This window comes from Bombina bombina, chromosome 5 (assembly GCF_027579735.1).
Source record: "Bombina bombina isolate aBomBom1 chromosome 5, aBomBom1.pri, whole genome shotgun sequence".
Classification (NCBI taxonomy): Eukaryota; Metazoa; Chordata; class Amphibia; order Anura; family Bombinatoridae; genus Bombina; species Bombina bombina.
This window is the reverse complement of record NC_069503.1, coordinates 587,081,261-587,094,434: the sequence shown is the minus strand read 5'-3', so window position 1 is coordinate 587,094,434 and position 13,174 is coordinate 587,081,261. Positions and strand designations below refer to the sequence as shown.

At 41.1% G+C, this 13,174-nt stretch overlaps 1 protein-coding gene across 1 annotated transcript in view; it reads right to left on the bottom strand.

Moving 5' to 3' along the window:
* The window catches only part of HECW1 (HECT, C2 and WW domain containing E3 ubiquitin protein ligase 1), a 416,305-nt gene that overhangs the window by 334,702 nt on the left and 68,429 nt on the right, over window positions 1-13,174 (bottom strand). Inside the window, exon 2 of the mRNA XM_053714546.1 lies at window positions 3,678-3,785. Coding sequence (XP_053570521.1) covers window positions 3,678-3,785 — 108 coding nt within the window. The remainder of the gene's footprint in view (window positions 1-3,677; window positions 3,786-13,174) is intronic.

The window sequence follows — 13,174 nt, the reverse complement described above, 5'->3', positions numbered from 1 at the left end:
GAATTTTATGAGACATTATACATACAGCAAAAAAGCAAAACAAGCGTGTTTTTATAGATATTTATGTGTTTATGTGTTTTTACACATTATTTCTTGCCGTTCTGTTAAAATATATTTTAAACGACACCCTTGTTTTATATGTTTAATATGTATTAAATGCTTTTATGTATCAACTGTGCCACTCTTAGATCTTATATCTAGATATCAAAACCTACACATCTATACAGCACAACTACCATAATTGTAGCTGAGCTATAGCGCTATACAATTTCTCAGACAGAATACCATATTTTCACACCTATACCGCACCAGACCTCGCCAAGATTTGGCGCTCCTTTCTAAACCACGTTTTGACACATATTTTCTAAAAGTGGGCACCTGGGGACCCACTATAGACAGGAGCTATAGGTCCACACTTTCAGCGCTGTAAGAAAACATTGAATCAATCAGCAAGGACAACCCAGTTTGTTCACCAAAAATGGGCCGGCATTTAAACTTACATTCTTGCTTTTCAAACAAACATACCAAGAGAATGAAGAAAACTTGATAATAGGAGTCAATTAGAAAGTTGTTTAAAATTGCATGCTCTATCTGAATCACGGAAGAAAAAATTTGGGTTCAGCGTCCCTTTAAATAACAATACATTCTTTGTTATCAGATCTGCACAAAGTAGTGTTCTACAGTATAATGAGACACTTACATGATTGAGTGTTGTAGTGAATACACACAATTGCAGGAACTTCATTCATTATATACTATGTGCCTTTTTTCCGGGAAGATAATCCTATAATATAAAAGGCCAAGTGTGTTTGTCCGAAGCTGTCATGCGCAGTAGAGACAGCACGAGGACAAACACACCTGGCCTTAGAGTCTTCGTGATCTGCTGCGGCACGGTGACGGTGGGCAGAGGTGGGCATGGCCAGACGTGAACGGGTTGTTGCCGGGGTGTGAGCGGGCGTGGCCAGGCGTGGCGGGGGCAGGGTTGGGCGCAGTCGCGAGAGAGAGGGGGGAAGGAGATAGAAAGAGAGGGGGAGAGAGCAAAAGAGATGGGAAAGCTAAAGAGAGGGTAAGAGAGAGCAAAAGAGAGGGGAAAGAGCAAAAAAGAGGGGAGAGAGAGCAAAATAGAGGGGAAAGAGCAAAATAGAGGGGAAAGAGCAAAAGAGAGGGAAGAGAAAGGGGGAGAGAGAGAGCAAAAGAGAGGGGGAGAGAGAAAATAAGAGGGGGAAAGAGAGAGAGCAAAAGAGAGGGGAAGAGAGAGAAGGGGGAGAGAGGGGGGAGAGAGAGAAAATAAGAGGGGGAAGAGAGAGAGCAAAAGAGAGGGGAAGCGAGAGAATGGGAAGAGAGGGGGGAGAAAGAGCAATAGAGAGGGGGAGAGAGAGCAAAAGAGGGGGGAGAGGGGAGAGAGAGAGAGGGGGGGGAGAGAGAGCAAAAGAGAGGGATAGAGAGAGAGCAAAAGAGAGGGGAGAGAGACAGAGCAAAAGAGAGGGGGAGAGAGAGAGAGCTCAAAAGAGAGGGGGAGAGAGAGCGCAAAAGAGAGGGGGAGAGAGAGCGCAAAAGAGAGGGGGAGAGAGAGTGCAAAAGAGAGGGGGGAGAGAGAGAGAGTGCAAAAGAGAGGGGGGAGAGAGAGAGCGCAAAAGAGAGGGAGGAGAGAGAGAGTGCAAAAGAGAGTGGGGAGAAAGAGCGCAAAAAAGAGGGGGAGAGAGAGAGCGTGCAAAAGAGAGGGGAGAGAGAGCGCAAAAGAGAGGGGAGAGAGAGAGCGCAAAAGAGAGGGGGAGAGAGAGTGCAAAAGAGAGGGGGGAGAGAGAGAGAGTGCAAAAGAGAGGGGGGAGAGAGAGAGCGCAAAAGAGAGGGAGGAGAGAGAGAGTGCAAAAGAGAGTGGGGAGAAAGAGCGCAAAAAAGAGGGGGAGAGAGAGAGCGCGCAAAAGAGAGGGGAGAGAGAGCGCAAAAGAGAGGGGGAGAAAGCAAAAGAGAGGGAGAGAGCAAAAGAGAGGGGGAGAGAGAGAGCAAAAGAGAGGGGGGAGAGAGAGAGCAAAAGAGAGGGGGGAGAGAGCAAAAGAGAGGGGGAGAGAGCAAAAGAGAGGGGGGAGAGAGAGAGCAAAAGAGAGGGGGGGAGAGAGCAAAAGAGAGGGGGAGAGAGCAAAAGAGAGGTGGAGTGAGAGAGCGCAACAGAGAGGTGGAGCGAGAGAGCGCAAAAGAGAGGGGGAGATAGCACAAGAGAGAGGGGGGAGAGAGAGAGTGCAAAAGAGAGGTGGGGAGAGAGCGCAAAAGAGAGGGGGAGAGAGAGAGCACAAAAGAGAGGGGAGAGAGAGCACAAAAGAGAGGGGAGAGAGAGCGCAAAAGAGAGAGGGGGAAAGCAAAAGAGAGGGGGGAGAGAGCAAAAGAGAGGGGGGAGAGAGCAAAAGAGAGGGGGGAGAGAGCAAAAGAGTGGAGGGAGAGAGAGCAAAAGAGAGGGTGGGGCAAGAGCAAAAGAGAGGTGGAGCGAGAGAGCGCAAAAGAGAGGGGGAGAGAGCACAAGAGAGAGGGGGGAGAGAGAGAGACCGCAAAAGAGGGGGGAGAGAGAGAGACCGCAAAAGAGAGGGGGGAGAGAGACTGCAAAAGAGAGGGGGAGAGAGAGCGCAAAAGAGAGGGGGGGAGAGAGAGCACAAAAGAGAGGGGAGAGAGAGAGCGCAAAAGAGAGGGGGAGAGAGAGCGCAAAAGAGAGGGGGAGAGAGAGCAAAAAAAAAGGGGGGAGAGGGAGCAAAAGAGAGGGGAGAGAGAGCAAAGGAGAGGGGGAGAAAGAGAGCAAAAGAGGGGGGAGAGAGAGAGCAAAAGAAAGGGGGGAGAGAGAGAGCAAAAGAGAGGCGGGAGAGAGAGCAAAAGAGAGGTGGAGCGAGAGAGTGCAAAAGAGAGGGGGAGAGAGAGAGCAAAAGAGAGGGGGAGGGAGAGAGAGCAAGGGGTAGGACCGATGTACTGCAAAAAATGGCCGTGTGAACGGGCTTTAGGACTAGTGATATTATAAAAGCTAAATGGAATGAACAAAGTATAAAGAATTTGTGCAAAACTTTATGAACACAAAGGATACAGCGATGATTAAATTACATATCATATCTAAGATGTACACATAAATGGATTCTCAAATGCTCAGTTAGTTTCATCACCAAATTTTCATTACAGTTATATGTCCTAAGAGGCACCCATAGTACATGTAGTATTTCAGAAGTGTGTCAACAACCGCAACAGCCGGCGTTCTGCTAGAGGAAGGGTCGCAAAGGACTTACATCATCCAGAAGCATCCAGGAATGGCCTCAAACACGTCTCAACCGCAACAGGCAAGGTGCAAAGCTCAAGGAAGCGGGGAACCAACCGCTAAAGCGAATAATAAACAAGGAAGGAAGGCTGCACAACGGGTATAATTCAAACAGAAGGTTTATTTGGAAAATAAAACCTAGGCAGACATGGAAAAGGCAAGCAGGCTAAACTGATTGCCTTTCCCATGTCTAGGTTTAATTTCCCAAATAAACCTTCTGTTTGAATTATACCCGTTGTGCAGCCTTCCTTGTGTATTACATGTAGTATTTATATTGTAAAGTATTGAGAAGAAATTAAACAAATGTTACATTTATTTAATTCAAATGAATACCCATAAACACTGACAACAGTATAAACATTACTTAAACAATAATTTAAAATATACTCACGCTCCACAAAGTATGAGCTGGCATCAATTTTCCATACAATCTGACCTCTGTGAGCCCCGTTAACCCCTCGATTCTTGTAGTCCAAAAAATTTTCTGATAGGACCTCATCTATATAAAGAACAGAATTTTTTTTTTACAAATACAGTTAATAAACAAAATATTATATTCTAGCATCATCTTCGAAATGTACTTTCTAAATGTTTCATAATCCCCATAAGGGTCTGACTAGAGTCTGATACATACATAACAGGAAACAGGAGTTTAAAGTGTCATGTAAGTACTATTGTAAGGCACTTTGTAATGTAAAGCTGATTCAAAGCATACTTCAAGGGGCATAAAACACTAAATACATTTTTAAGCATAATATTGACATTATTTTCTAGTCATGGGTGTCGCCATGTTGAAACCTAGCTTTAACTTCATTCCAGTGCTGACGTGTTTGCTCACGTGCAGCAACTCTCCTTCAAATGCCTGCAGTGTAACCTAGATATTTAGAGGGAGGTGGATGAAGGCATTTAGGCCTAGATTACAAGTGGAGGACAGCCATTTTAGCGCTAGCATTGCTAAGTGCAATCCATAGCGCTTCCATTTTTGCAGTCATATTACATGTACAAATTAAAATATTAGCGCTCCATGGAAAGCTTAGGTCACGCTAACATCTGGAGTTGGATATAGAATGTGCTTTAAATCCCTCATATAATAAACTTCTATGGGGGAGGACTGAAAAAACTCATGTCCTGGCTATTGCTTGAGTGCTAAGCCGATACTTAAAGGATTTTGACTAAATGTCATTAGGTTTGGAGTTTAAATTATTATTATTAATAATGTTATAAGTCTTGCTCTACAAGTAGAAAAGAAAAAAGTATATGATTGTTTAGCCATAGTTGGGATAGCCCTATCCATGTAAAACACAATTAAAATTACACTACAATGTTGCCAGATTTTAATTTTGTTTTGTAATATTTTTTTAAAACACTTCAGTGGCGGCTGGTGAATTTTCAAGGTGGGGCGCTAGACCCCACCCCTTGAAATAAAGCCACATCCTTCAAATGGCTCCACCCATTTGAAACAGTTTAAAAAAAAATACAGGGATACACACAATATATATATATATATATATATATATATATATACAGTATATCATTTGTGACCAACAGTGAGTACATGCATATACACAGGGGTTAGACACAGTTATAGGGCAATACTAAAACACATTAGAACATTTTTGTTCTGCGTTTTTTGTTCCTTTCATGAGGATATACCCACTCCAATGGCAAAGATGAAAAACATTCATGTGCCCACATTCTAGTCATGTTAATATCATTGATGAGATGAAATTTAAAGTTTAAAGGGCTATTCTAGTCAAAGAATACAATGCTTTAATTTGTAAAAGCATGTCATTTTAACACTAGCTTCTCTGCAATCTATAGGCTAGATTACAAGTGGTGTGCTAATGTTAAAATATCACGCCGCGCTAACTTGAGGAGATGAGAGGATACGAATATCAGAAGATGGATGAAGACTAGTCAGGTGGAAGAGGACATCCCCAGTGGAGCGCCGCCATAGCTGAAGAGGGAAGAAGGACCGCCACCATGGATGAAGATAGAAGAGGAGTACCACCTTGGAGTAGTAGCTGCCCACCTAGGAGCCAGATTTAACTTAGGTGAGTACCCTCTTAGGGGTTTAGCATTAGGCTTTTTTGGGTGGGAGGGTATTTTTTTTTTTAGAATAGGATTGTTTTATGCAAAAGAGCTATAACCACTTTGCAGTGGCGTATTGGCGGTTTAGGGGTGATTACGTTAATACGTTATCGCAGCTTATGGAGTTGATAGTCTAGTTGGGTTAGGTTGCGCTGTGGAGGGCATGTAAGGGGTTAATAGTTTAGAGAAGCTTTACATTTATATACAATTTTTTGAAATGTCAGCTAGAACTGATGATGTGAGTTTTTGCTCCATACAAGATACTTTGGAATCCAATTGCCCCTCTACCCTCAGTTTCCAAGAGGCTTGTAGTGTTGCATCACTGGAAAGCTTGGAAAGAGAGTCTACATTGTCTAGCCATGTAACTAATACCAAGTTTCCCCAAAGAAAGGTTACCTCCAATTTTTACCCGATACATCATCGGGGAAAATTTTTGGAGGTTTTTCACAAGCGGGTGGTTGAGGATTTAAAACAACTAAGTATGTCTACTACATCAACCACGCACAACCTCTCTAAATCAGAAAAAGAAGCGATTACTTCAATACAGAATAATGACAAGATTGTCATACGACAATCTGATAAGGGAGGCAGTGTGGTGGTACTTGATCGTGTAGACTATGTCAACGAGGCTTTACGACAATTAAATGATCCTTGTACATACTCAATTATGGATCGGAATCCCACCAAACGTTTTCAACATGAAGTTGGGAAGATGCTGGATGATGGGGTGGAATTAGGAATATTGGATCAACAAACAGCAGATTCCTTGTATGTGAAACATCCAATTATCCCCATCTTCCATCATCTGCCCAAGGTCCATAAGAGCCTCACTAATGTCAAGGGTCGCCCCATCGTTTCAGGGATAGGCTCACTCCTTGAGCCTTTGGGGGGTAGTTATCAAGCCGTCAACCTCAAATACGCTGGAATTCCGCAGCGTATTTGTGGCGAGGCTGATTCGCCTTAGTTATCAAAGGCTAGAGACTGGCAAAAGTTGAATTTTGTGACGTAAACTTCGATCCGCCGGAGTCAGTCCGACACAGATCGATTCTTACGTCACTCCAGATGTTCCGCACACAAGTGCGGCACAATCTGACTACTTTTGCTAGTTATCAAAAAACTAGCAGGTACGCTCAGCACTTTTACGGCCCAGCGTACCTGGTTTTCAAACCGCCACCCTGGAGGCGGCGTATCCCATAGGAATCAATGGGAGTCTGACCATAGCGAAAGTACAAGTTCGCTGCTGCCAGACATCCCATTCATTCCTATGGGAGCTGTCTACACCTAACACCCTAACATGTACCCCGAGTCTAAACACCTCTAATCTGTCCCCCCCTACACCGCCGCAACTAAATAAAATGATTAACCCCTAAACCGCCGCTCACGGAGCCCACCGCAAGCTACTCTATACATATTAACCCCTAAACCGCCGCTCCCGGAGCCCACCGCAACCTACATTGTACCTAGTAACCCCTTATCCTGCCCCCCCTATACCGCCGCCCTCTATAGTTATTAACCCCTATCCTGCCGATCCCGCACCTCGCCGCAAATAAATAAATAGTTAAACCCCTAAACCGCCGCTCCCTGACCCTGCCGCAACCTATATTAAATTTATTAACCCCTAATCTGCCCCCCCTACACCGTCGCCACCTATAATACATTTATTAACCCCTATCCTGCCCCCCACTACACCGCCGCCACTGTAATAAAATTATTAACCCCTAAACCTAAGTCTAACACTAACCCTAACACCCCCTAACTTAAATATTAATTAAATAAATCTAAATCATATTTCTATTATGAACTAAATTAATCCTATTTAAATACTTACCTTTAAAATAAACCCTAATATAGCTACAATATAAATAATAATTATATTGTAGCTATTTTAGGATTTATTTTTATTTTACAGGTACCTTTCAATTTTATTTTAACTAGGTACAATAGCTATTAAATAGTTATTAACTATTTAATAGCTTACCTAGCTAAAATAAAGAGAAATGTACCTGTTAAATAAAAACTAACCTAAGTTACAATTACACCTAACACTACACTATACTTTAATAAATTATTCCTATTTAAAACTAAATACTTACCTGTAAAATAAACCCTAAGATAGCTACAATATAATTAATAATTACATTGTAGCTATCTTAGGATTTATATTTATTTTACAGGTAACTTTGTATTTATTTTAGCTAGTTAGAATAGTTATTAAATAGTTATTAACTATTTAATAACTACCTAGCTAAAAGAAATACAAAATTACCTGTAAAATAAATCCTAACTTAAGTTACAATTAAACCTAACACTACACTATCATTACATTAATTAAATAAATTAACTACAAATAACTACAATTAAATACAATTACATAAACTAACTAAAGTACAAAAAATAAAAAAAGCTAAGTTACAAAAAATAAAAAAAATAAGTTACAAACATTTAAAAAAATATTACAACAATTTTAAGCTACTTACACCTAATCTAAGCCCCCTAATAAAATAACAAACCCCCCCAAAATAAAAAAAAATGCCCTACCCTATTCTACATTAAAAAAGTTCAAAGCTCTTTTACCTTACCAGCCCTTAAAAGGGCCTTTTGTGGGGGCATGCCCCAAAGAATTCAGCTCTTTTGCCTGTAAAAGAAAAATACAACCCCCCCAACATTAAAACCCACCACCCACATACCCCTAATCTAACCCAAACCCCCCTTAAAATAACCTAACACTAATCCCCTGAAGATCATCCTACCTTGAGTCGTCTTCACTCAACCGAGCAGCGATGGAACCAAAGAGGACATCCGGAGCGGCAGAAGTGATCATCCAAGGGGCGCTGAAGAAATCTTCCATACGATGAAGTGATCCTCCAAGCGGCGCTGAAGAAATCTTCCATCCGGGCGAGGTCATCTTCCAAGAGGCGCTGAAGAAGTCTTCTATCCGGGCGAGGTCATCTTCCAAGCTGGGTCTTGAATCTTCATCCTGCCGATGCGGAACATCCTTCTTTCCCAACGAACTACCGATGAATGAAGGCTCCTTTAAGGGACGTCATCCAAGATGGCGTCCCTTCAATTCCGATTGGCTGATAGGATTCTATCAGCCAATCGGAATTAAGGTAGGAAAAATCTGATTGGCTGATTGAATCAGCCAATCAGATTCAAGTTCAATCCGATTGGCTGATCCAGTCAGCCAATCAGATTGAGCTCGCATTCTATTGGCTGATGTTTGTAACTTATTTTTTTTATTTTTTGTAACTTAGCTTTTTTTATTTTTTGTACTTTAGTTTATGTAATTGTATTTAATTGTAGTTATTTGTAGTTAATTTATTTAATTAATGTAATGATAGTGTAGTGTTAGGTTTAATTGTAACTTAGGTTAGGATTTATTTTACAGGTAATTTTGTATTTCTTTTAGCTAGGTAGTTATTAAATAGTTAATAACTATTTAATAACTATTCTAACTAGCTAAAATAAATACAAAGTTAACTGTAAAATAAATATAAATCCTAAGATAGCTACAATGTAATTATTAATTATATTGTAGCTATCTTAGGGTTTATTTTACTGGTAAGTATTTAGTTTTAAATAGGAATAATTTATTAAAGTATAGTGTAGTGTTAGGTGTAATTGTAACTTAGGTTAGTTTTTATTTTACAGGTAAATTTCTCTTTATTTTAGCTAGGTAAGCTATTAAATAGTTAATAACTATTTAATAGCTATTGTACCTAGTTAAAATAAATTGAAAGGTACCTGTAAAATAAAAATAAATCCTACGATAGCTACAATATAATTATTATTTATATTGTAGCTATATTAGGGTTTATTTTAAAGGTAAGTATTTAGTTTTAAATAGGATTAACTTAGTTAATAATATAAATATTATTTAGATTTATTTAATTAATATTTAAGTTAGGGGGGTGTTAGGGTTAGTGTTAGACTTAGGTTTAGGGGTTAATAATTTTATTACAGTGGCGACGGTGTAGTGGGGGCAGGATAGGGGTTAATAAATTTAATATAGGTTGCGGCGGGTTCAGGGAGCGGCGGTTTAGGGGTTAAACTATTTATTTATTTGCGGCGAGGTGCGGAATCAGCAGGATAGGGGTTAATAACTTTATTATAGAGGGCGACGGTATAGGGGGGGCAGGATAGGGGTTATTAGGTATAATGTAGGTGGCAGCGGTGTCCGGGAGCGGCGGTTTAGGGGTTAATACATTTATAAGACTTGCGGCGGGGTCTAGGAGCGGCGGTTTAGGGGTTAGTAACTTTATTTAGTTGCGGGGGCCTCCGGGGGCGCCGGTATAGGGGGTAGAACAGTGTAGTTTAGTGTGAGTGCTTAGTGACAGGCTAGCAAGAAAGCTGTCAAACAGCCGAAGAGCAGCGAGATCGGATGAGTGATAACTCTCACAGTCCGCTGCTCATCGCCCCGCGGCTTTTTGACAGCTTTACTTGATAACTTAGGCAAATTTTTTCAGGTCCGCGGCGGCGATGTGAGGCGAGCTTAGGCGGGCATATTGGGCCGGCGAAGGCAGGAAAGTTGACACGTTGATAACTACCCCCCTTTGTGTGATTGGTTGGATGGAATACTCCAGCCATATGTTTTGGCATTGCCAAGCTACATCTGCGACACAACGCATGTGTTGGGTATGCTGGAGGACATCGAGTGGAATGCACATTACAGCTGGCTTACCATCGATGTGGTCTCGCTGTACTCCAGCATACCCCACAACATGGGGTTAGAAGCTGTTGAGTATTTTTTAACCTCCAGTGCCGATTTGACAACTGAACACATAGTGTATCTTTTACGCATCACACAGTATTTGCTTGAACATAACTACTTCTGTTTTACCTCCAGAAGCAAGGCACAGCCATGGGGGCTAAATTCGCCCCATCCTATGCGAATTTGTTCATGGGCTGGCTTGAACGGTTTTTCATCTATGGAGGTGATAACCTCCTCAGAGCAGAAGTGGTTTTTATCGCCGCTTCATTGACAACCTTATATTTATCTGGCCATCTACTGACGGACAGGCCGCATTATTTTTTCAGTATCTCAGTGAAGCCAGGCATGGCCTCACGTTTACCTATGAGTGGCACAGGCAGAGAGTCAACTTTTTGGATGTCACTCTAACAGGAGATCATGAAACACATAAGATTGTTTCAAAACTATACAGGAAACCCATCTCAGGGAACACGATCTTACATCACAAGAGTGGACATCCCTCTCATGTATTTAAGGGAATAGTAAAGGGTCAATTCCTGAGAGCTAGGAGGGTTTGTAGTAACGACAGCGATTTCCTAGAAGAATCCAAACTACTCAAGCAAAGACTAAAAAACAGGGGATACCCGCCAAAGCTGCTAAATAACATAGCTAAGAAAACGGCTATGGAGGGAAAGAATAACTCTTTAACGCCCAAACGGGGGAATAGGGATGAAAGACCACTCACATTAATTACACAATATTCCTCAGATTTCTCAAAGGTGTGTGACATCATCCGGAAGTATTTTCCCATACTTTTGGGCGATGTACATCTAAAGTCTACAGTGGAGAAGGGATTTAGGTGTGTCTATTCAAAAAACCTAACCCTAGGTAATATGCTGTCTCCAAGCCTTTTACCTTGCAAACAAAAGAACAGAGGCTCTTGGATGCAAGTTAATGGCACTTACAAGTGTGGGGATCACAGATGCAAAGCATGTGATTTCATCACTGAGGGCAAAGAGTTTTACTCTTGTACCACTACACAAAGATTTGCCTCCAGAGGGTGCATAAAATGCTCCAGTACCTATGTAGTGTACCTCATTGAGTGCCAGGTACACTCCAAACAATATGTTGGAATGACTAGCAGGGAAGTTCGCACCCGAATTAGAGAACATTTAGGATATATTAAATATGAGAGACCCTGTTCAGCATTATTACGACACTTCATTGAGGTGCACGGCAAGGATACTGGAGCATTTAGATGGCGAGGCATTGAGACTATAAAATTACCCCCTAGAGGTGGTGACAAGGATGAGATCCTAGCCAGACAGGAGGTGTACTGGATCATGAAACTGAATACTCAGGTTCCCCAGGGATTTAACTCTGAGATTGATATCATCAATCATTGGAAATAAGCTGTTTCCTGATCCAGCGCACCTCCTGTTGGGCAATAAATGCAGAGGATGTGTTTTGTTCCTCTACCTCTGATGTATTGTACAAAGTTATCACATAGTGGTTAAACTATTATCTATCTATAACAGTATATTCATAACCATATTACAATATAACTCTTTACCACCATTTTTAGATATTTAATCATGAAAAAATTGTGAGGCAATAGACAGAAGCTTTAACCTAAATTTGATATCTAAAACCCTTCTAGTTCATAGAATTATTTTGGAATTGAGTATCCATAAACTTTCTTTGTGAGTTGAATTATAACAAAAACACAAGTAATAAAATAACCATATATGCAACATCAAAAGTTTTTAACCTTAGTATAAGGCACACTAAATATAATGCATATTAGATTCTTAAGTGTAAACATCCATACAACATGGTTACAGGTCTTGTTTAGGCAGCATGTTAAATTATGCCAATTTATTTGGATTGTTTATATATTTGCACCTTGTGAACCTTATGTCTATATTAGGATGGTTGCTAAATATTTTGGTATATTTTCTTAGATCCTCATTTCTCTTGATCAGGTCAATGCTTTATTAAGTGATTTATTATGTGTGTAAATTTTGTATTTACATGGTTAATAGGGGTGTGCTACACACCAACCAATAACCATGAAGTTTGTAACCTTTTTAAACAGACACCAACCTGTGTCTAATTAGGTTTATGAGTACGGCACTGGGCCGAAACGCGTAAAACCTATTACTATTGTGTGACCCATGTTGATTTTTAAAATGGAATAATAAAGCTGTTTTCTTTTATACATATCTGGATATCGGGACCGCTTCTTCTCTCTTTTTTCACAATTTATATAAAATGTTTAAATGATGTTTAAAGGGACACTGTACCCAAATTTTTTCTTTTGTAATTCAGAAAGAGCATGCAATTTTAAGCAACTTTCTAATTTACTCCTATTATCAATTTTTCTTCGTTCTCTTGCTATCATTATTTGAAAAAGAAGGCATCTAAGCTTTTTTTTGGTTTCAGTACTCTGGACAGCACTTTTTTATTGGTGGATGAATTTATCCACCAATCAGCAAGGACAACCCAGGTTGTTCACCAAAAATGGGCCGGCATCTAAACTTACATTCTTGCATTTCAAATAAAGATACCAAGAGAATGAAGAAAATGTGATAATAGGAGTAAATTAGAAAGTTGCTTAAAATTTCATGCTCAGAGGACTTCCGGTGGGCGGCCGATGTGAGAGGACGCAAGTCTGTGGAGCTCCGGGAAAACTGGCCCACAACTTAAGCCTATTACCAAAATTACGGCCGGATAAGTTAGAATCCTTGGCAGAACTACTTTATATATCTGCCCGGCATCAAATAACAAGGAGCATAGCAGATCCGCTCCCCCACCGGTGAGGAAGGAAAGACTTAAAGCGGAAGGCGAGAGACCGTGGAAACGGTCAGAGAAACAACAGGACGGCAGAGGAAAGAAAGACAGCGGTCGGTTCTGGTGGGGCTGATCTGACAAGACACACCATTCGAGGGTGAGAGATAAGCACGGACGGTGAGGGCAGCTGGTGGTGAGTGGCAAAGCGGCGCTCCGGCCGCCATTTTACCCACTATACCTTTTATCCTGCTGGGAACCTGAAAAGGGCACGACACAAGGGCCTTGAGGCAGAGAATACTACTATTAGCCCCCGT